At 39.9% G+C, this 19,650-nt stretch overlaps 1 protein-coding gene across 4 annotated transcripts in view; it reads left to right on the top strand.

Annotated features, from left to right (window-relative positions):
- thada (THADA armadillo repeat containing) overlaps positions 1–19,650 on the top strand; it is a 112,948-nt gene that overhangs the window by 52,498 nt on the left and 40,800 nt on the right. For all 4 annotated transcript variants that reach the window (XM_088610712.1, XM_088610715.1, XM_088610714.1 and 1 more), the window contains 2 exons: positions 2,409–2,540; positions 12,716–12,884. In XM_088610712.1, coding sequence (XP_088466838.1) covers positions 2,409–2,540; positions 12,716–12,884 — 301 coding nt within the window. The remainder of the gene's footprint in view (positions 1–2,408; positions 2,541–12,715; positions 12,885–19,650) is intronic.

Consider the following 19,650-nt stretch of genomic DNA (forward strand, 5'->3'; position numbering starts at 1 on the left):
ATACAGTTCACAGATTAGATAAGAACAGATAGGTCTTTTTTGGATATTATGATTTTCACACTGTCTTGTGAACCTAAAATCCTATAAAACTGAGAAGATATTCAGGTAGGGTGCTGACATAAATCGGCACACAGGACAGAAAAAGTTGTTGGATTTTGCGTTTCTGTATTTAAGAAATCATCCCTGGAGCTTGTCCTGGAGGGCAGCAGAGGGTTGCTGTATTTGTTTCAAAGTTTGTCTCTATTACTGAATTGAACGAATTACTGTTCTGTTTAACTGGACAAATTGAACATTGTTTCCAGGTCTGAAGCAGCTGATAGTTTGGAAGATAACCAGTGCACAAGACAGCAGCCCTCGAGGCCCAATTTCAGCTTCCCTTGTGTAGTTTCCCTCATTCGTTCTCTTGCTTGTTCGTTTGGACTCCCTGGTTTGAAAAGCATTTTTTCATCCCACTCAGGCTCAATCTCGTACTTTAGAGGGCTCTTCTTTCCTCTGCTCATCCAGCAGTTATTTTATAAATCACCAAGCCTGGTGCCGACACACCAGCGAGTTGTACTGAGTAACTCCAGCATTGCTGTTTTGTTTTGTTTTTATGACTGCTACCCAACAGTGATGCAAGCCCATCTTAGCCAAGTGTTCTATGAAAAAAATACATTCATGAAAGAGAAATACACTGTATATGGGTCTCCTATAAATCCTTATAATATCATGAATAGAAATAAAATATAAAATGGAAAACAACTTGGATGGGTATTACTTAAAAACACATTAGGGTTTTATGTTTCCAGTTAAACCGAAAACAAATGTGCTTATTATGTTAAAAGTACTCTGTTGTTATCCCTTCTGACTGAGTCCTTAGTAGAGCCACATATATGTACTGTATCTTACTATTACATACACCCCTTTATTTATGACCCATCTAGCTCTGACTTTTGTATTGGCGATCTTTAGCTCACTGCAGGAACATTTTGACCTTTAACTCCATGGAGTGATTAAAACCTTGTAGCTTTATGCTTTTTGAATTTTGGATAGACACTGATATATATAGTTAAGGGTTATATACTCTATATGTATATTGTTGTCAGTGACACCACATTTAAAGAGCTATTTAAAGAGCTGTTAAAATATATCACGTCATTCTGGGTCTGTAAATTTAGTGTAATTTTAAATGCTTCTTCGAGTGAACGTCAAAAGCTTTAAAACGTTCTTCCAACTGTTGTCTTTTGACTAACTAAAGCTGTTGTCATTTTCAGTCTCAGACTGTGAAATTGTGTTGTAACAACTGCCCATCTGTTTTTGTGACACTGAAGGCTGGATCTGATGCTTTTATCTGTGCTGTTCAGCAACCCTCCGATTGCTGAAAGCACGGAGTCTCGCTGTGCTGCTGCAGCTGGTAATGGGACACCAGCCCCATTCATGTGTTTGTAATTCCCTTTTCCATCCTGGAATGACATCACAGGTCTATCTAGGCAAACATTGTACTGATCAAACAAATGTGAAATTAGACGCTAAATAAATTACCGTACCCATAATAAGCCAAGCTTTAGTTTTCATATTCCTGTGATCTTAAACCCCCCCACCCCTTTGGGACCCATCATAATTGAAGATTGGTTTTTGTTTAATTTAATAATTGTGTAATGAATTGTGCCGTCACGGTGCTATCAATGCAGAGTTAGGATGGGTTATTGTTGCAGTCCCATTGCCTCTGAAGCTGCGAAGCCTTGGTCCTGCATCGCTGACTGACTCTTCAGAGCCTGGCTGGGTTATTTTCTAAGGTTTTGTCAAGTTTTCGGGTCTGTTAGTAATGTGGTTGTTTCATTTTTTAATATTGCCACTGAGTTGCTTCCCTTAAACCTATAAAACACTGCTGGCAGAAACCTTTAATTTCCATTCCTCAGTCAAGAAAAACAGCAAGGCCTTAAATTTCTATAAAATCGTTTCTTTCCTGCGCAGCTGGACCTTTTGTGCTCTCACAGGGCTCCTCAGATGACTGCCTGCTCTCTGCCTGTGTTTTTTTTTTTGTGTTAATGCTGGTTTGTTATTTTCATTTTCATTTGATCCTCTTCAATTGAAAGTTTTTTTTTTATTTCTCATTCGATTTTTCCCCCTGCATTGTCCTCTGCAATACCATGGATACATTTTATTTAATCTAATATCCTCCTTAGAACACCTGCTTTAATAGCAAATCTGGAGGCTTGAACAATCTTGAACCCTAATAAAGAAGAAGGATCCCCTGTATGTCCTATAACAATACAACCCTTAAAACTCATTACATTCAATTTGCTGCCAGGCAGATTTTGTACAGGGAAAGATCATTTGTAATTGCACTTCGGGGTAACTCGAACCCGATGCCAGTCTGATTGTTCTTCTCCTCTGTCCTCCTTTCTCTCACTTTTGGTATGCTACAGTGATTCAGGGGTTCTGAAGCTGCACCCCAACCTTTTCCTCCTGCTGCTCCTCCTGGGAAAGCTGTACCCCTCCCCCATGGATGGATTCTCCTCTCCCCTAGGCCTGGCACCCTTTGTCCCCTTCATCGTCAGGTGAGCTCCGTTCATTCCTCAGCCATGAGAAGAGATCGCTTTTGTTGAAGTGCCCCCTTTTTTCTGGTTTTATAAGACCTGTAAAGTTCACCCGCTGAATGTTTGTGCTGCGTTTGGCTTTTGAAGGTCGCAAGGGAGAGTACAGTGCACAATAACCAGCCTGTCTGCGATGGCTAACGTGCCTGCTGAAAGGCCATAGTAACAGCAGGCGAAAGAGATAGCAGTGTACAGTGGGTGTAATTCAAAGTCCACACATTTGCAGACAGACGGAGGACAGCAGACATCGTATTGCATATCGTAAAAGAGTTTTAGCCTCTGTATAACGCAATATATATTATAAACACAATTACAGCACTGTGCAAAGTTGCATCGTGCAAATTTCCCATGCATATATGGTGTTACAGGAAAATGTTTGGATTATAATGTGATGAAATAAGTTAATCAGTAAATAATATATTATACAATGTTGGCAGCACATGAGCTGAAGGATTATGGCTGCAGTTGCCAGTCTGTTGCAGTCTCTGGCCATTCTTTTACAAATTGAGTAAAAAGCTTGTTGTGCTATTTTTTACTGCCATGCAATAAAAAACAACTTAAAGGATCTTCCATCATTCAGTTTAAAGGTACCGTACATTATAACCCAGGCGTTATAAAATCGCATTTTATTTCTTTTTATCCATTAAACCATTTGGAAAACCTTTTTTTCTCCTGTTATTTTTTAAATAGTTTGGTATTCGTGGTGGAAGGCACAGTAGCCAATGAGGCAAACAGACCCATTTCTATTTTGGACAGCTAGAAACGTGTGCTGTACCATTGTGATTTGAACTTTGATGAACATAGAGATGAGACCATGAAGAACACATTTTCCAGGACAATGGTGTGCACTGGTGTCCACCAGATGTTGAACCCTAAGAAAGCCCCATGGTATCCCCTCTATTCAACAACAGTGATGTCAGTGTCTTTGAGTGCATATAGCTGGAGCCATAGTAATTTATATGTCTATTAATTGCCACACAGATCAGTGTTTGTGATAATCATTTGATTAAGCCAATTCAATTTTATAAGCATCTTTATATGAGCTATGCAGGTGTATTAAATAACTGAGTTAAAATATGGCAACTTCTATTTGAACTATATATTCTGTGAGTTACTTGATATTTACAATGTAAATTAAACGAATCCCATTATTTTCACAATAACACTAAATTAAACAAACAGTTAAAACATTAACCTCATGAAACCAAAAATAACATTTAACATTTTTAAAATGTCATCTTTAAAATTTCTCCTTTGAATCCCTTCAATTTTGTTTAACCTTTACTGATGATTTTTTCCTTTCTATTTTGTTAAAAGAAGCTAGAAAAATGCCATAAAATGTAGCAAACCTCCAGACCATATTTAAATCTTATGATGTGCTGTGTTTGTGTGGGTTAAATCTCAGATAATCAGGAAGGTCAGATTAGAGTTGTATTTGTGATTGATTCAGTCCAGTACATTTCACAGTGTTCCTTGTTGTTTTAAACCCTGAGACCTGTGTAGATTAGTCTTATCTGCAGAAACCCCTCTTTTATTTATGCACGTTGAGTAAAGCAGATGGATGGGAACTGCTGAGTGTCTCTGTCGTTCTCACATTTTTAACATTTCTGGAGAGAAATCTGAAAAATATTATCGGACTGAATTGGCGACCATCTGCTGTTGCCTTCAACAATTTTCGGTCATGCTTATCTTTCCAGAGTAAATGGTGACCGGTAGAAAATCTTGTCGGTTTCTGTGGTGACTCTAGGAATAGACAGTTGTATGTGTGTGTGTTGGGCGGGGAAGCGTTTTTTTTTTGTACCAATATTTGGACATTGTGTTCTTTCAGAACAGTGTAAAACTTTAGGAGAAATAACAGTGCATGGAGATAATTGGAAGTGGAAGGAGGGATAAATTAAGTATCAGTGGTGAAAAACAACTTTAAAGGAAACTTGAGGACATTCAAGCAGCTTTACTGTACGTTGCCCTCAAATGAAGTGTTTGAATATTCTGACTTTATAAAAGCAGCGATTTAAGGGCAGTGTGGTTCGTATAAGGTGTTGTAGTCATTAGGGTTTGAACTCATATGTCCCTACAGCAGCTGCAGAGGTGAAAGCTCTTTCATGTGTGCTGTACCACTTGTGGCAGTCCTCATCATAACGAGTTGCTCTTTTAAATTTCCATTTGACATATCCATGGTTATACCTGGTCTTACTCTTGCCTAGGTGTTTGCCAAGATGGCTGGTCAGTGCTGTTCTGTACTTAGCTGTCAGTTCTTCTAATGAGAGCATTGCACAGTACTGTATAAGGATGATGGGACTGGGTTTCTGTGCTCTGCTCTTTGCTTTATTTGGTAACTGGCAGGAGTGTTGAAGCTCTGCACTGTTCCTGCTGAGCTGACCTGGAATTTTCCACATGACGAGAGCGTTGAGCTCCAAGACCCCCTGCCAGGTGCTTTTCATAACCAAGACTTGGCACTGCAGACACTGGGCCAGATTTCTGCTGCCTGCTTTGTACCCACTGTGTGGTTAGTGTGTGCCCAATCCAGCCCCTGTACTGTAATGTGCATCTCCACTCGGGCCTGATTCCTGCTCGTTTTCCTACTTTCTGTTCTTCAGATATGTTCCAGCTCACCATTACATGACAATTCCGTCTCCTGCATATTAGTAAGGTGGTTTACTTTTCTTTCTGGTACTGCAATTAAAGCCCCAAGAGGTTCATGAAATGGGTATTTCATCAGCTCTTTTAATAAACTGGGAAGGGTGAGAATATACAAGTCTGTGTGGCTTTGGGATCTGACGTTGTATGCCTGCGATGTTGTGAATCGCAAGAGAGTGTAGGAGAGCGTGCCTTGGTCCAGTCAATCCAGTCAATGCAGGAATGCATTGGGACCATAGACTGCCCCTCTGGCTGCAGACAGCATTGATCCACTGGCAGCGAGGAGATAGTTCAGGGTCACCCTGGCAAGGCTATTAATAGCTGTTCTTAGCATCCAGGTTTATAACTTTTTAATGAAGTGCTACCCTGTGATATATAGAGCAGTTTCAGTAAGACCGCTAGACTTCCTACATGGGAATACTTTACTTTCAGTGCTGATACTCAATATGCAAGTGAAGAAAAGAAAATTACATTTCCTGCAGTCATCTACTAAATGTTCCACACTTGTATTCCAGGTTGCCACTGGGCAGGATGAGCCTCAGATTTTGGCTGCTAACACAGTATCTGCTACGGTTAAATGTTATAGAATTCAGATCCCCCCTTTTCAAAGATGTAAATGTATTTATTTTAGGCATAATCGTTAAGTTTTCCTGGCCATGTGTTACTAGGGTTAAATCCTAATGAGAAAAACAATGGGAGGCTGGTTTCTTTATTCAGAGATATATGCTGAAATCCAGTCAAATGAAGCCCACATGTTGGTGAGCTTAAATATACCCTCAACTGCTTTGGGTTTGGGTTTTCAGGTTATTTTTTGTCTTATTTCCCAGTTTCCCTATTGAGTATATGTGTGATTTGAATCTGGTGTGCATCAGTCTTCGCAGATGGGAGTCTCAGAAGTTATTTTTAAACTTGTTTTAAACTGTGTGAGAATCATCATGTTGTGTGTGTTTTTTTGTTTTCAAGACTTACCATTTACTGTCAGAACTATTACCCTCATATATTCAATGTGACAGCTCAATAGAGTCTGTCATTCTTTATCCAAATGAGCTCATGCAATTGGTGACAGTGGGTCACTTAGCAGACTTTGTTTTTTGGGTCCAGTTCTAAATTCTTGGAGGCTTTCAGAGCACAATCTTACAGAGCATTTTTTGTTTTTGCTGACCCAATGAGGAACCTTTTAGACTAACCTTTGGTACAGCATGGATGGCCTTAGTATTTATACATAGGTTTTGTTGATTGAATATTGCTGAAATCAAACAATTTGGAATTAACCCCTTTCCCTTAAGGTCAGTTAAAATGCCAGCCAATTACAGTGATATCAAACCTAGGGACCTTAATTTTCCCTTAGTTTGTCACCTTAGTGTGTTGCACAAAGCAGCTTAACATGTTGGCATGAACAGTGGTGTTAAAGGAGAAATAATTCATATATATATATAAGCATATAGTCATTTAGATTTAAGGTGTTTTATGCAACTCTGCCTTCATGGTCTTCGAAAATAATTACTGTGCATAGTGCTCTTTTCAACAGCACTTCTAATGTAAAGACTTTGTGCTTCTAGTTGGAAGAATGCTGGAGGGAGTCAAAAAAGAAAAATTTTCAAGGGAGGTAAATTTCATAGATACATAAAAAATGAAACATCTGTCTTCCTAACTGTTGGACTCTGACGCAGCCTTTGAAGCAAGTAGGGAAAAAAAATCCAAAAATAAAATGAAAAACATAAATCTTTCCTGAGATTTAAACTTAGATGCGGCCTGTCAAAATAGATTCTAAAATCATGAGGTTTTATTTTTTTTAATGTCTCTTTGATAAGATAGTAGTTTAATTAAAGACACTTTGGGCGGGCATTTCTGATCATCTCAGTCAGCCCACTCAAGGATCTTAGCGCAGTCTACCTCCTGCGTCCTGGTATTTTAAAACCAGGTTTTTTTGTGAACTATTCAGACAGTGTTTATACGGTTCCAGTAAGTAACCCAGCGTTCCATTAAATGAATGTAAACTGCTCTTTGGCAACAGTGGGATGCTAATGAGGCTTTGTATACACAGCTGCAGTCTCTTAATGCCTAGTCTAGTCATAACCTGTTAAACTGCCAGGTGATAAATGTTCTTAATTGTACCTAAGGTTAGGTTTTTGGAACCCTAGCGGTTAGAAAAAAGGGAGGGGGAAGAAAAAAAGTTTAATTTTAAGTTTGACGCAAAACCTTAACTGTGGTACAAGGAGTACGTCGGCCGAGTACGTTTTCAGATGGTTGAAACTATTTGTCGGGATTTAGCAGATAAGGCTTGAGTTACAGTCAGGGTATCAAAGCAAGGTAATTCACACTTTGTTCCAAACGCAGCTATTACATAACATTTTTAAATTAAAACATCTGAAAAAAAAGGTAATTAACCATTTTGGTCTTTAGTCATTTAGTCTCAGAAGATTCCTGGGTTTGTTTTTTTCAAGTGCATTTTACTTTAACCCAAAAATATAAATCAATATAAAATACTACCAGGGTTTTATTAGATGTGCTTGTAATCCCTAAGCTCTTCGATGGTAAAGTAAAACTCTGGGAGAGTTCGGTGGCAGTCCACAACGAGCAATGAAGTTGAAATGGTACCCATCCCAACTTTGTCTAGATGCCATTAGTCTCTCCAGACTGGAACTTGATTTGTGTCATTTAGCTTTGTTTCTAAAATTACACAGTTTGAAAATGTCATTTCCTTTCCAGAATTTTTTAATGGGACAAATTAGTTTTGATAGTTAACATATGGGCAGAGGTTTTGAGAAAGAAACGGGCTGAAGCTATTAGGGGCACATTTACCAAATGTGAGTAGAAACTAGAAACGTGTTTTAACTTTAACTGCAGATTATGTCTTGTTCAGTCTTCATTTTAATATGTAACAACTGGACTTATTGACTTTGGTGTGGCTTTAGCTGCTGCCACAAACTGTAATTCCTCCCACAGTAACTGTCTGTAACAGAAACTAGATTTTATTCCTGTGTTCTGTATTTTTTCTTTTACCTGTGTTGACATTAAAATTTGATGTATAATTCCACAATGCTGCATTTTGACAGTACAAACCTTAGAGAAGGCTATACAACTAAGAATCTGAAATGGATAGTTAAAACAAAGAAGCTTTCACTAACTCCTTATGTATCTAGGGGCCATTTATGTATATAATGTGTATTGCCCATATTTATAACAAATCAGCTATTGCTTCTTTATTTTATCTGCTTTCTTTTTCTTTATCCTTTATCCTCTCTTCCATACAAACACACCACTGTATACAGCTCTTTCATAGTGGGTAAGGATTAGCTGATTCCCTGACAATTTCTCTGGGCGTTTTTGAGGTAGCTGTCCTTATAGAAATAGATGACAATCTGTGGGAGGGGCGTGATGCCCCTTCTTCCTTTTCCGTGCATTGAATAATTTGTCTACTTGAACTCTTAGTTGGGTTTCCTTGCAAACCTTGTGTTTTGATTAGCAGTTACATAACTCTCATCTTTGCTAAATTACTTTCTGAACAGCAAGGACATCAAAACACCACCTTGCCATCTGGGCCTACTTGTGAATAGAAATGAGAGATTTTATCTTTTACTCATTTTGTTTGGTTTCATTTAAATGTTTCCAAATGTTGGCCACAGTGCTCGGGGCCTCCAGTATAGCTTGAGCAATAAGGAATTGGGAAAGGAGGATTATTACATGAGCTGGGAGAGCTGTATCCAGCTTGTTCTCAAGATGTATTGCAGTGGTTTTGTTGGCAGACAAGAAAATACTCCTAAACACTTGTGAGCCTATCCTGAGCACATGAACTGTTTTTCAAGAAATGCCATTGAATATTTTCCAGATATTTTTAATTGTTTGAAAGACTCCTGCTACCACTTGAATGCATTTCTCTTAACGTCTGTTAATGCACTTCTGATTCAATTTTCTCTCCAAATGTAAAAGTGCCATCTTAGCTTAGTTTTGACATTAATGCTTTATTTACACAAAAGTACTTTTGACATTTGCAACTACGTTACTTCCAGCATGTTTATGATTTTTTTTTATGTCTGAAGAGAGGAAGGCCATTTAGCCCGTCCAGGCCGTTTGCTAGTAACTTATTGATCCAAGGATCTTAATCAACCGTTTCTTGAAGGAAGCCAGGGAATCGACTTGACAGCATGGCTGTGTAGCTTGTGCCATACTTCCATCCCCCTAACACAAGAAAGTGCCCCCTGTTTTTGCTGTTAAATAAGCTTCTGTGTACTTTCCACTTATTTCCTCTGGTTCATGTTTCATGATTTGTCCCGAAGAAGTCCAGTGTGTTGACTTTGTGACACTTAACACAAAACATAGTCAGTCTTCTGTGTCCCAAGAGGTTTTGTACGGTGCCTGTTAAACTCAGCACAACACACGCGAGTTTATGTTTATAGGTTACTGAAAACGTGATGTTTCTATTTCAGCATTTATTCTGAAGTTCACCGTTTTGACTTTGTCAGTGCCTTTAAAGTTTTTGAATACTTGGATAAGATTCCCTTGTAGGCTTCTCTGTTCAAAGACTAAAAAAAATTAAGTTCCTCCAGTTTGCACTGTTTGGTGTTCCTTTTAGACCTGGAATATATAACCCATGTGATGGACTGGTGTCCTGTACAGGCTCAGGCTCCCTCACGACCCTGAATTGGAAGAAGCAGTTTGAAAACAGAGGATGTGTAACTCTTGGACCTGTGGGTCTGGTCAGAAGTAGGGTTGTGAATGATTTATTCCAGAAGAGTGTACAATAGAGCTATTTTCTGTTTTACACCAAGCGCAATCCTGCTGTGGTTTCTAGTAGGGCTGGTGTCTATTGGAGGAGGTGTTGCTGAAGTTACTTTTACTAACTCGAGCCTACCTAACCCTGGCAGTGCTCTGCCAGCTGTGCACATAGGACATGAGCTCACAGATAGATAACGACAGACCAGCCCAGACATAAAATCCATTTATAGATTAAATGGCTCTTCCACAGTTTCAATTTTTTAACTTGCATGGAGGTACGGTTTAAGAGTTAAAGTTTAATGCGAGGCGTTAGTGGACGCAGGTTATTGTAAGCAACTTATTGGTCAGACACAAGTCTTGCGCAACTTATACCCACAAAAAAAGACTAATGTAGCAAATGAACATCCTGGTGATCTCATAATACTGTTTTAATCACCATTACCTACAGTTCAAGTGAGTTTCGTTTGGCATAATTACAGTTAAATAGTAGACATTTTATTTTGTATTCTGAAGATTGTGCTACGTGGTAAGGATTTTTTTCAGCAATTTATTAATTTTAAGGCTTGTGTGCTACAGCAGGGGATAGTGCCTGACACCCCCTCCTTTCCTTCTTCTGGGCTCTAGTTACTTTTCTTTTAAATAGAAAGAGATGTGATGGAAATCTGATGGGACTGAGTCCAGAAACAACCCGAGTCTCTCATTATATCCAACCTTATTTAATCCGCAATTTGAGTTTATCTAGATTAATTAAATGTGTAATGCCTAAAAAATAGCTATTTGTGGTTTATTTTTCTGATATGGAAAAACCACAGATTTTATACCTTAATGACAGCGCTGCTGGAAAGGGGTCATAGACACACGTTTGGGTTTGCATACTGAACTTCATGTTTTATGACAAAGCTGAACCTAAAAAAGGACTCCATTAACTATACTGAAATGACAGATTACTGAACATTACCTTCTGATTACCCCTTATACTGAAGCTTTTGACTAGTCACTTTAAGTTAAAGATCTTTAGAAGCCTAGGTGGCTCATTGAGAAAAGCCTACCTAGAGTTTTGTGGAAAGGATTGAATTGAGGGTATAAAAGTCCCACCAGAATGGAGGCAAATCTATGATTTGTTTAAGTCCCCTTCTATGTATTAATACAGCTGAGTTATCTCTAACAACTTGGGTGAACTAGGTTGCTTAAAAGCACAGCAGCAGTGCCTTTAGAGATGTGAACACATAGCCTTCCTGTCACAGCCCAGACAGGACCACCTCCATGTTGCTCTTTTTTAGTTGTAAAAATATGGAAAATCTAATTTACTCTTTCTTTTGCTGAACTACTTAAAACAAGATATTGGATCCATGTTAGGCTTTTACAACTGTTTTTGCTTATTGATCAGAAAAATATCACATTACTTCCCAGTGCTCTGTCAGTGGGCCTTGTCTATTGCTCTTGCTGGTGGTTCAGCAGGTGTCTGGGCTAGCTGTGAGGACATTGCTGCTGTACAGTGAGAGTTTGGTGACTTGGCACAGTCAGAAAAATTATCAGGAGCCCAGAACACAGCAGAGCTTCAGAAAACATTCCTATTCTTATTCTTACAGATGCTGTGATGTGTAGGATACAGCCTCTGATTTACGTCTTTGCAGGTCTGCAGGTTCTACATTATATTAGACCATCTCGACTCTGAAAAAATAAAACAAAGTATAAAATAGTTTTAGGTTAATATATTTTGTTGTTGACTTTAAAATTTCTAGAGAAATGGATTTCAAGTTAGTATTTCCGTAGGTGGCATGGTTAATTTCTTCAGCGTCTTTACCACTGTATCATGTTGAAGATGGTCTGAGCCCCATTAACCTCTAATGTGACAAAACACCATGTAGATAATCACACATCCAAACTGGGACAGTTCTCTTTTATAAAGTTTAAGCACTGTTGTAAGCTTGCTATTGCCTTAAATAAATTGGAATTGTGTAATTCAGCCTTTGTTGGCTGATAGTATGATTCTTTTGATGTGATGCCATGCCATATTTATAATTAAGTTTCAGTTCCCCTCCCTTACAATGTATAATGTAGTATAGCTGCCTCACACAGAAAGCTCAAGATGCCTTAACCCTCTGCCTCCAGTATTTCTTCAGTATTCTCTCTGCCTCTTCCTCTCTCTGTGAGGTGGGTTGCTCCTCAGGGTTTGCATGTTTGAACTGTGCCAGTGCTGGATCTCTGCCCATTTTCCACTCTCTGTTCTCGGCTGGTGCCAGACTCCTCCGGGAGCCCTGCTCCCCACTGAGGTCATAGTGAGAGAATTCGGCGCATTCTTCTGAACTCGCGTTTCCTCACCAGCTGATGCTCAACATCTGCCCTTGCGTCAGAAAACTTCTTATTTTTTCTTGAAAACTATAATTTTCCATCAAAGCTTTTTTATTTATTGGCATATGAAAATCTTACATTATTCAGCATGTGCAAAATTGGGAGGGACTGGGAACTCAAGAGATGATTTCTAAACAAAGGAATATATTTCCTGTGAAAATGAAAAGAGTGCATATTAAAATATAAAACCATTTAATCCATTACTGAAATGGGTATTTTTTAAAATGCCTGTTAAAATGACATATATTATTATGTCTGCTAGTTTTTTTTGGCTCTTGGTGTTAAGCAAGATGGGATCAGCAGCATTAGTCCCTGTGCATTGTGAATTAGTACATAGAGTCAGTGCTAAACTTTCAGCTTCACCGGATGAACATTTCAGTGGAGCTGTGCACTGGCTTGTGCTTATGGCTGTGCTGCTGTGTTGTGTGTTTGAGGTGTGGCCGTTCCCCAGTGTATCGCTCCAGAGAGATGGCGGCTCGTGCCTTGGTACCCTTCGTGCTGGTGACACAGGTGCCCTCCAGGATCCAGACCTTACTGCAGGACCTGCCAGAGTGTCCCAGGAGCGCAACCCGGCAAAACCACATTCACGGCACACTACTGCAGGTCAGATACGTCTCTGCTCTACACAGGAACTGTATTAAAACAGGGGTACTGCACACACCCACACTGACTACAGAGCTCTCACTGCATAGTACTGCACACGCATACTGACTACTGCGCTCTCATTACATGATACTACACACACACACTGACTCCAGAGCTCTCACTGCGTGGTACTGCACACCCACACTGACTACAGCACTCTCATTACATGATACTACACACACACTACTACAGAGCTCTCACTGTGTGGTATTGCACACGCATACTGACTACTGCACTCTCATTATGTGGTACTGCACACCCACACTGACTACAGAGCTCTCACTGCGTGGTACTGCACACCCACACTGACTACAGCACTCTCATTACATGATACTACACACCCACACTGACTACAGTGCTCTCACTGCATAGTGCTGCATATACACACTGACTACAGCACTCTCACTTGCATGGTACTGCACACTGACAATACTTTCATTGTACAGTATTGCGCACACACTGACAGCATCTCAGCTTCTCGGTTAGAGCAAGCTGAAAATGTATTTATATATGTGGTAAAGTGTTGTTAGAGCAATTGTAAAACAAATAGAAAGAATAGTGTGCAAATAGAATATCTACAGTCTATACTACAATTCTTCTTCTTCTTTTTCACAGCCTTAGTCCCAGACTGTCCTGCGGTCAGCTGCTTTGGTTGCTCTTCTCCACTTGTCTCTGTCGAGCACATCTTCCTCACTCACTTCACATACCTCCATATCTTTTCTCACACAATCTATCCATCTCTTTCTAGGCCTGCCTCTTCCTCTGTTACCTTCCACCTCAAATACTACAATGTATAATAAAATATACAGTTTTTTGGCATTTTTAAAAGAGTCGTTATGCAGTTTTTTAGATCTATACTATTTTGTGTAGTGACATTGCATGATTCCAAGCTGACAACCTCTGTCAGCGGTGGGGATGGTTTCAGTACTCTGCAGTGCTAAGAGAGACTGGGCATCTTTTAACTGCAGTGCCTTGGGTACAGGTGGCCATGATCAAGTCCCTTCTTACTACGGATAATTCACAACTAATGACACCAACATCTCATGAATCCATACTCTTTCAGTATGTGTATGCAGCACTGTGTTCAGATATAAATTCACTCGGTCTAGCATTATACGGCAAGTGTGAATAGTTTACCAAGTCATTCTTGGGAATTACGTATGGTTTTTGTTGCTGCCTGAATGCTAGGTCTTATTCACCTTTGATTACAGCTGAAGGGCCTTTGTGCACAGAGACCAGTTTTTATTTAGAATGAAAGTTATTTAATGAGGTAAGAACCCTGTTGACATGAGGTGTAGCAGTCTGTGTAAGAAAAAAGCACCCCTGTGCTTCTGTAGGCTTGGGAGTGGGAATAAGGCAGTAGGCTGGATGACTCAAGGACTTATGTCCTGGGGCCAGACATCAGTCCCAACGCTCTGCATCTCTGGAATACATTACCCTGGGTTTTCTGGATCATGATGTTATGAAAAAGCTTGTAAGGATTACAGTGTATTTTCAAATGATTTGAACAGTTGGAGGTCTAAGGAGCTCCATCACTACAGTAAACCACCATTCTGATTTATAATTTCATGCACTCAACGAAGGAATATTTTCCTGATTCGTAATTGTTAGTTGTTACCCAGCTGTAATTGGCCCTGTCCCACCATCACTGTCAGTAGGACCCTTGTTTTAAGGTTTTTGTATTTTTCGTTCTGGGACTTTGTTAAAGGTCCTTCAGTCAGATGTCTTCAGCCTCTTTGCTGCTGTAGATCCAGTGGCTGTGGGGCTCATGGCTGTTGTGTGAAGCAGAGATGCATGTTCACATTAAATGGCATTGCACTGTTATTTCTTGTGAAGCCATCTGATTCTCATTCTTGTGCACACACAGGCGGGGCTGAGATAGGTTGATCTCTTCTTATAAGAAGCTGTTGGTTTCATAGACAGAAGCTGCACTGCATTATTTTTTAGTGTAGTATAGAATTTTGCAGATAAACAAAAACAAACACAAGAGTAATTAAGAGCCATCAGTGGAATGTCAAAGACCATGCAATTACCCAAACTCTGGGCTCTTTTCCTGTGTGTGTTACTGCCCATTTCAACACGGGCGGCCTGATCTGTGACTGGGAAAGGACTCCTCTGGTTCTCCCTGTCCCTGGTGGTTCCACACACTCTGACTGGTCTGTCAGTTGCCCCTGTACTGTCCTATCGAGTATGCCGAGCACTGGGAGAGATTCCCAGAGTCCTCAGGCTTCCTGTAACCTGACAGAAATAATGGCCCTGCTCCAGCTGCTCGTCCTTGTGTGAGCCTCACAGGGGCTTGGGCATAGACTGTATGTTTTGGAGGGTGGTGCTGATTTAAAAGGCCTCATCTCTCCTGATTGTGCTTGAATGTCACCATGAGGCTGTAAAGTTTAAAAAAAATATTCTGTCATTTCCTTTTCTCTGATGATATGGTGGATACTCAGAGCTTGAGCCACAGCCTTGTGTGGCCTGCTGTTTTAATAGATCAACATGGGATTGATGGCAATAAATAGTTGTTAGGGCTGTATAGAAGGTTTTAGGGTCCCCTTGCGGACGTTGTTCTTATTTCTAAAACAAGCTACTTTACCCTAAAAGCTCCAGTTGTCCCAGCTGTCTAAAAGGGTACCCACATGGTTGGGTGTGATCCTGTAGTGGACCTGTGACACATCCAGGGGAACATCATGCTATGTGTCTGCTTAACACTATAGAAACTGGAATAAGCTCCAGCCTGATGAGCCTCTAAGGCTTGGGTAATAACTTCACATTTTGACTTTAAATTGTGTGATTGGTGTGTTGACTTTACTTGTCTGCAGTTGTTATCTCATTCACAGATTTGAAATGGTGCACTTTCTAACCACTGTGTGCACATAGACACACATGGAGCGCCCTATTAAGTTAATATTTTCTAAGCACATGATCCCTGATCATTTATAATTTTAATATTGAAAATGAGCAATATTTTTTTTTGTAATCTAAGATATGGCAGTTTATTAAATATCCTCAATAATTCCATTAGAATTTAACTCCTGGATTCCCAAAACTTTCTGTGGTTTTGCCATCTTACCAACAGAATTATTGATTGAATTGTGGCTCTGTGACTAAGGATCTGGGCCTGTGGCTGGAAGGTTGATGTTCATATCCCGCAGCCAGCAGAGGAATCCTAATCCGTTGGGCCCCTGAGCAAGGCCCTTAATCCCAATTGCTCCAGGGGTGCCCTATAAATGACTGACCCTCTACTCTGACCCCAAGCTTCTCTTCCTGTCTGTGTGTCTCATGGAGAGCAAGTTGGGGTACGCGAAAAGACAAATTCCTGATACAAGAAATTGTGTATGGCCAATAGAGTGATCTTATCCTGTCTAGTGCTGAGAGAGGAGCAGGAGCCAATTGCTGGCAGTAGTTCAGTGCAAAGGGTGAAGAGTCCTAGAGAGGTCGTGTTCATTCAGTGATAGCATTGGAAGTTCAGATTTGGACTAGCACTACACACTGTGTGTGAAACAGGAACTGAAGTTTATCTAAAGTGATTGGCATGTCTCTTTATTGCATGTGCTGTATGTATTTTAGATCTGTGACCACAAGAGGCGCTGTAGGCCACTTGACGATGATCTTCTACATACTGTCGTTGCTGAAAGAGTGGACACGTTAAGTTCAAGCTTTTCTTTGGAAAGAAATTAATGGAAAATAGTCATTTTATTTCTTTTTATATGGCCAACCCATTTCTTATCTTGTCTCATGAATCTCTTGCCTCAGTATGCGTTAGAGTCTGGAGTACAAAGCACATAGTTGGTGATTTTCATGATTTGAACTAATAAAGCCTCAGTGTCTAACCAGTCATCACGGTTTTGTTGTCCATGTAGTATTTTTTTCTTAGACACATGGTGTCACTCACTCTGAAGGTTGCTGTGCTTCTCGCTGCACAAACTGACAGAATATCTGACAGCCATGTGCACAGGGGAAGAGGGGGGCTGGAGGGGCTCAGGCATATGGAGAATTGGCAGACTTTGAAGGCACGGATTTGCTTTCTTTCCTGTCACAGGCCGTCATGTGTTTTGAATCTTTTCAGATGTTTCTTGTTGAAGCGCCTGAGAATGGAGGCCTTCTCTGTGGTCTGGTCTGGGAAGAAGAAAACCTAAAAAAAGGAAAAGGAAAAATACTCAGTTGCAGCTGTTGGGGGAAAAACAGAGGGAGGTGGGCGATAGCCAGAGAATCCTTTTTGTGTATTTGTTTCTGTAATTATGCTGTGCTGTCTGTATGCTGAGATGTCAGCTGGGTTTAATGTTGGACACCAGCACAGAGGTATCCAGTGTTGGTGACTTTTTTTCTATGAGAAATCGGACTGCTGCATTATTGCCCAGGAAAGGGGCTTGAATGATGGAAGTAGAGGATCATCATCTGGTTAGGAAACCACTGTAATTTAGTGAATGTACTTTTATTTTTCTTGCCCTTTTCAGTAAGTGTAGTATTGATTCAGCATTTTCTGTTCCCTCTATGAATTGTGCTGTTATTTTCTTCCTACCAGTAATAGAAATATCTTTAATAGATCCTTTGCACTCACTCACAGACTCTTTCCAGTTTCTGTTTCTTGATGTATAACTTTATTATTAGTAGTTTTTACTTGACGTACCCAAAATGCAAGTGACAAGTGCTGAGCTTCTAGCTTGATTTGTTTGAATTGAAGGTTTATCTCACTCTACATCCAGTACAGTTATGTACCTTATTAGCACATTTTACCTCATTGCTGTGCCCAAGAGGAGTTTCAGTCAGTGTGCTACTGTGTCACTGTTCTAAGGAAGTGGGATTCATCTAAGAGCTTAGAGCCCACTTTCTAAATAAAATGAATGCACCCAAACCTCATAATAAACAATGAAAAGTAAGTCCTAACAATCTGGAGATAATTAATATTGCTATTTTCTGTCCTAAAATGAGCATAAAAATCATTAAGGTGATCTCTCACAGAGTGGTGGCTTTGGCCTTGCCTGTCCTGGCTGCTAGGCCACTTTACCACCTAAGAAGACAATCTTTTTGTAAACAAATACTTCTGTTGCAGCTCTGTTATGTCTGTTTAACTGTAGTGCTCCCTGTAAACAACACACTTTACAGAAACCACAAAGGTCTTAATTATACTGTATTTAAAGTAAAAAGTAGCCATCTATTATCAAGAGGGAGAAAAGCTGTTATTTTTTGGGGGAAATTTTAAGGGTTTTTTGTATTCCTGTGATTCACAATCACCAGCATAATTTGCTATCATTATGTTGTTGATGCTTTATTACAGAGATTAAGGATGTTTTAGTCTCTTGGTTCGTAGCACAGGGTATTTGGAGATAACCATCAGTCCTCAGCTATTTTAGCCTCCCTCATCTGGATGTACTTTATGATTTAATCAAGGGACGGGTCTGTGTGAATCCACAGAAAGGCACTTGCAGAGTGACACGGGAAGAGAAAGACGGAGGCAGACCTCCCTGAAAGCTGTATGTACACCCATGAATCTGCAGTGTTTCAGGCTGAACTCCTGAACTTGTTTAATAAAAAGCTGTACATGTCTGGGGCTTCTGAACACTTTAGCCTGTAATAGTGCAACTTCAGCACTCTGTTCCATATGCATAGAACCTGAGCTTGTGTTATTTTGTCGCATGGGACTGGGTGTCACAGTGGACAGTTGGACTCTCTCTTGGGAACAGCTGCACCTATTGAGTAGAAACTTGACAGATTTTATGAACAACCAAAGCGGCTACTGATTTACATCTCACTAATTGCTGTAATAATTTTCTCTCCTACACCAGGTCATCACCTGCTCGGTAAAATGGAGCCACTTATGCAAACTTCCTCCTGCTCAGGGGGTGTCTGGCCATGAACTCCAAGCTTGATATCATTCTTATCACAATGTAGTTTGTGTGTATAGAAATTGGGATCCTACATAAACCACAGTAGCCTCCTGATCACCATTGTGTTCTCATTTCTTCAGCCAAACATTTCTCTGGGAAGTGCTGCACCAATTGACTTGAAACTTGGCGGGTTTAATGTCCACAACAGATCAACATATGCCATGCTACTAGTAATGGCTCTTCTTCATTAGTTTGATTAATTATGAACAAACCTGGTAGAACTCATTCTCAGTCTTTGTAACAGTTGTCTACAGGTTTGCATTTCAGGTTGCAGAGATACTTTTGTTTCCCAGACTGGGGCATTGTGTTTTCCATGAAATGTAAGTCTTATATTATTCTGCAAAATAGGTCCTAAATAAAACGTTTTTTGCTACTTAACATGTAGTAGGTTTTAATATAGTTCTGTTCGCTATACCACCAATTATAACACTGATACTTCAGCTGAAGTCCTTAAAACTGCAGTTTTCTAGTTGATAGTTGGAATATTTGGCCTAATCAAACACTTTGCGGTGTTTTTGTGTGCAGGAGGGTCATCAGGTCACGACTGTAGCCTGTTCAGGCACCAGCTGTTGGCACACTTGGCAACCTGTGAGGGGATAGATGGTATTTGTGTAGAAAGAGACTTCCTTAAACAGCACTGTGCCTTAAATTCCATATCTTAAACACAAGTCAATGAATGTAAAATGAATGTGAAGGAGCTGATGAATTTCTGTGTGTGGGCTAACATTTGTATAGCTGTTTATTATGTTTGAAGATCAATGAAAGATGTAGAAGGCGTGCTTGGGCTTGTATGCTTTAAACAGTTGCTGTATGTTTTTTACATGGAAATGAAAAAGTGTTGTGTT

Source organism: Lepisosteus platostomus, chromosome 17 (genome assembly GCF_059453375.1).
Source record: "Lepisosteus platostomus isolate fLepPlt1 chromosome 17, fLepPlt1.hap1, whole genome shotgun sequence".
Taxonomy (NCBI): domain Eukaryota; kingdom Metazoa; phylum Chordata; class Actinopteri; order Semionotiformes; family Lepisosteidae; genus Lepisosteus; species Lepisosteus platostomus.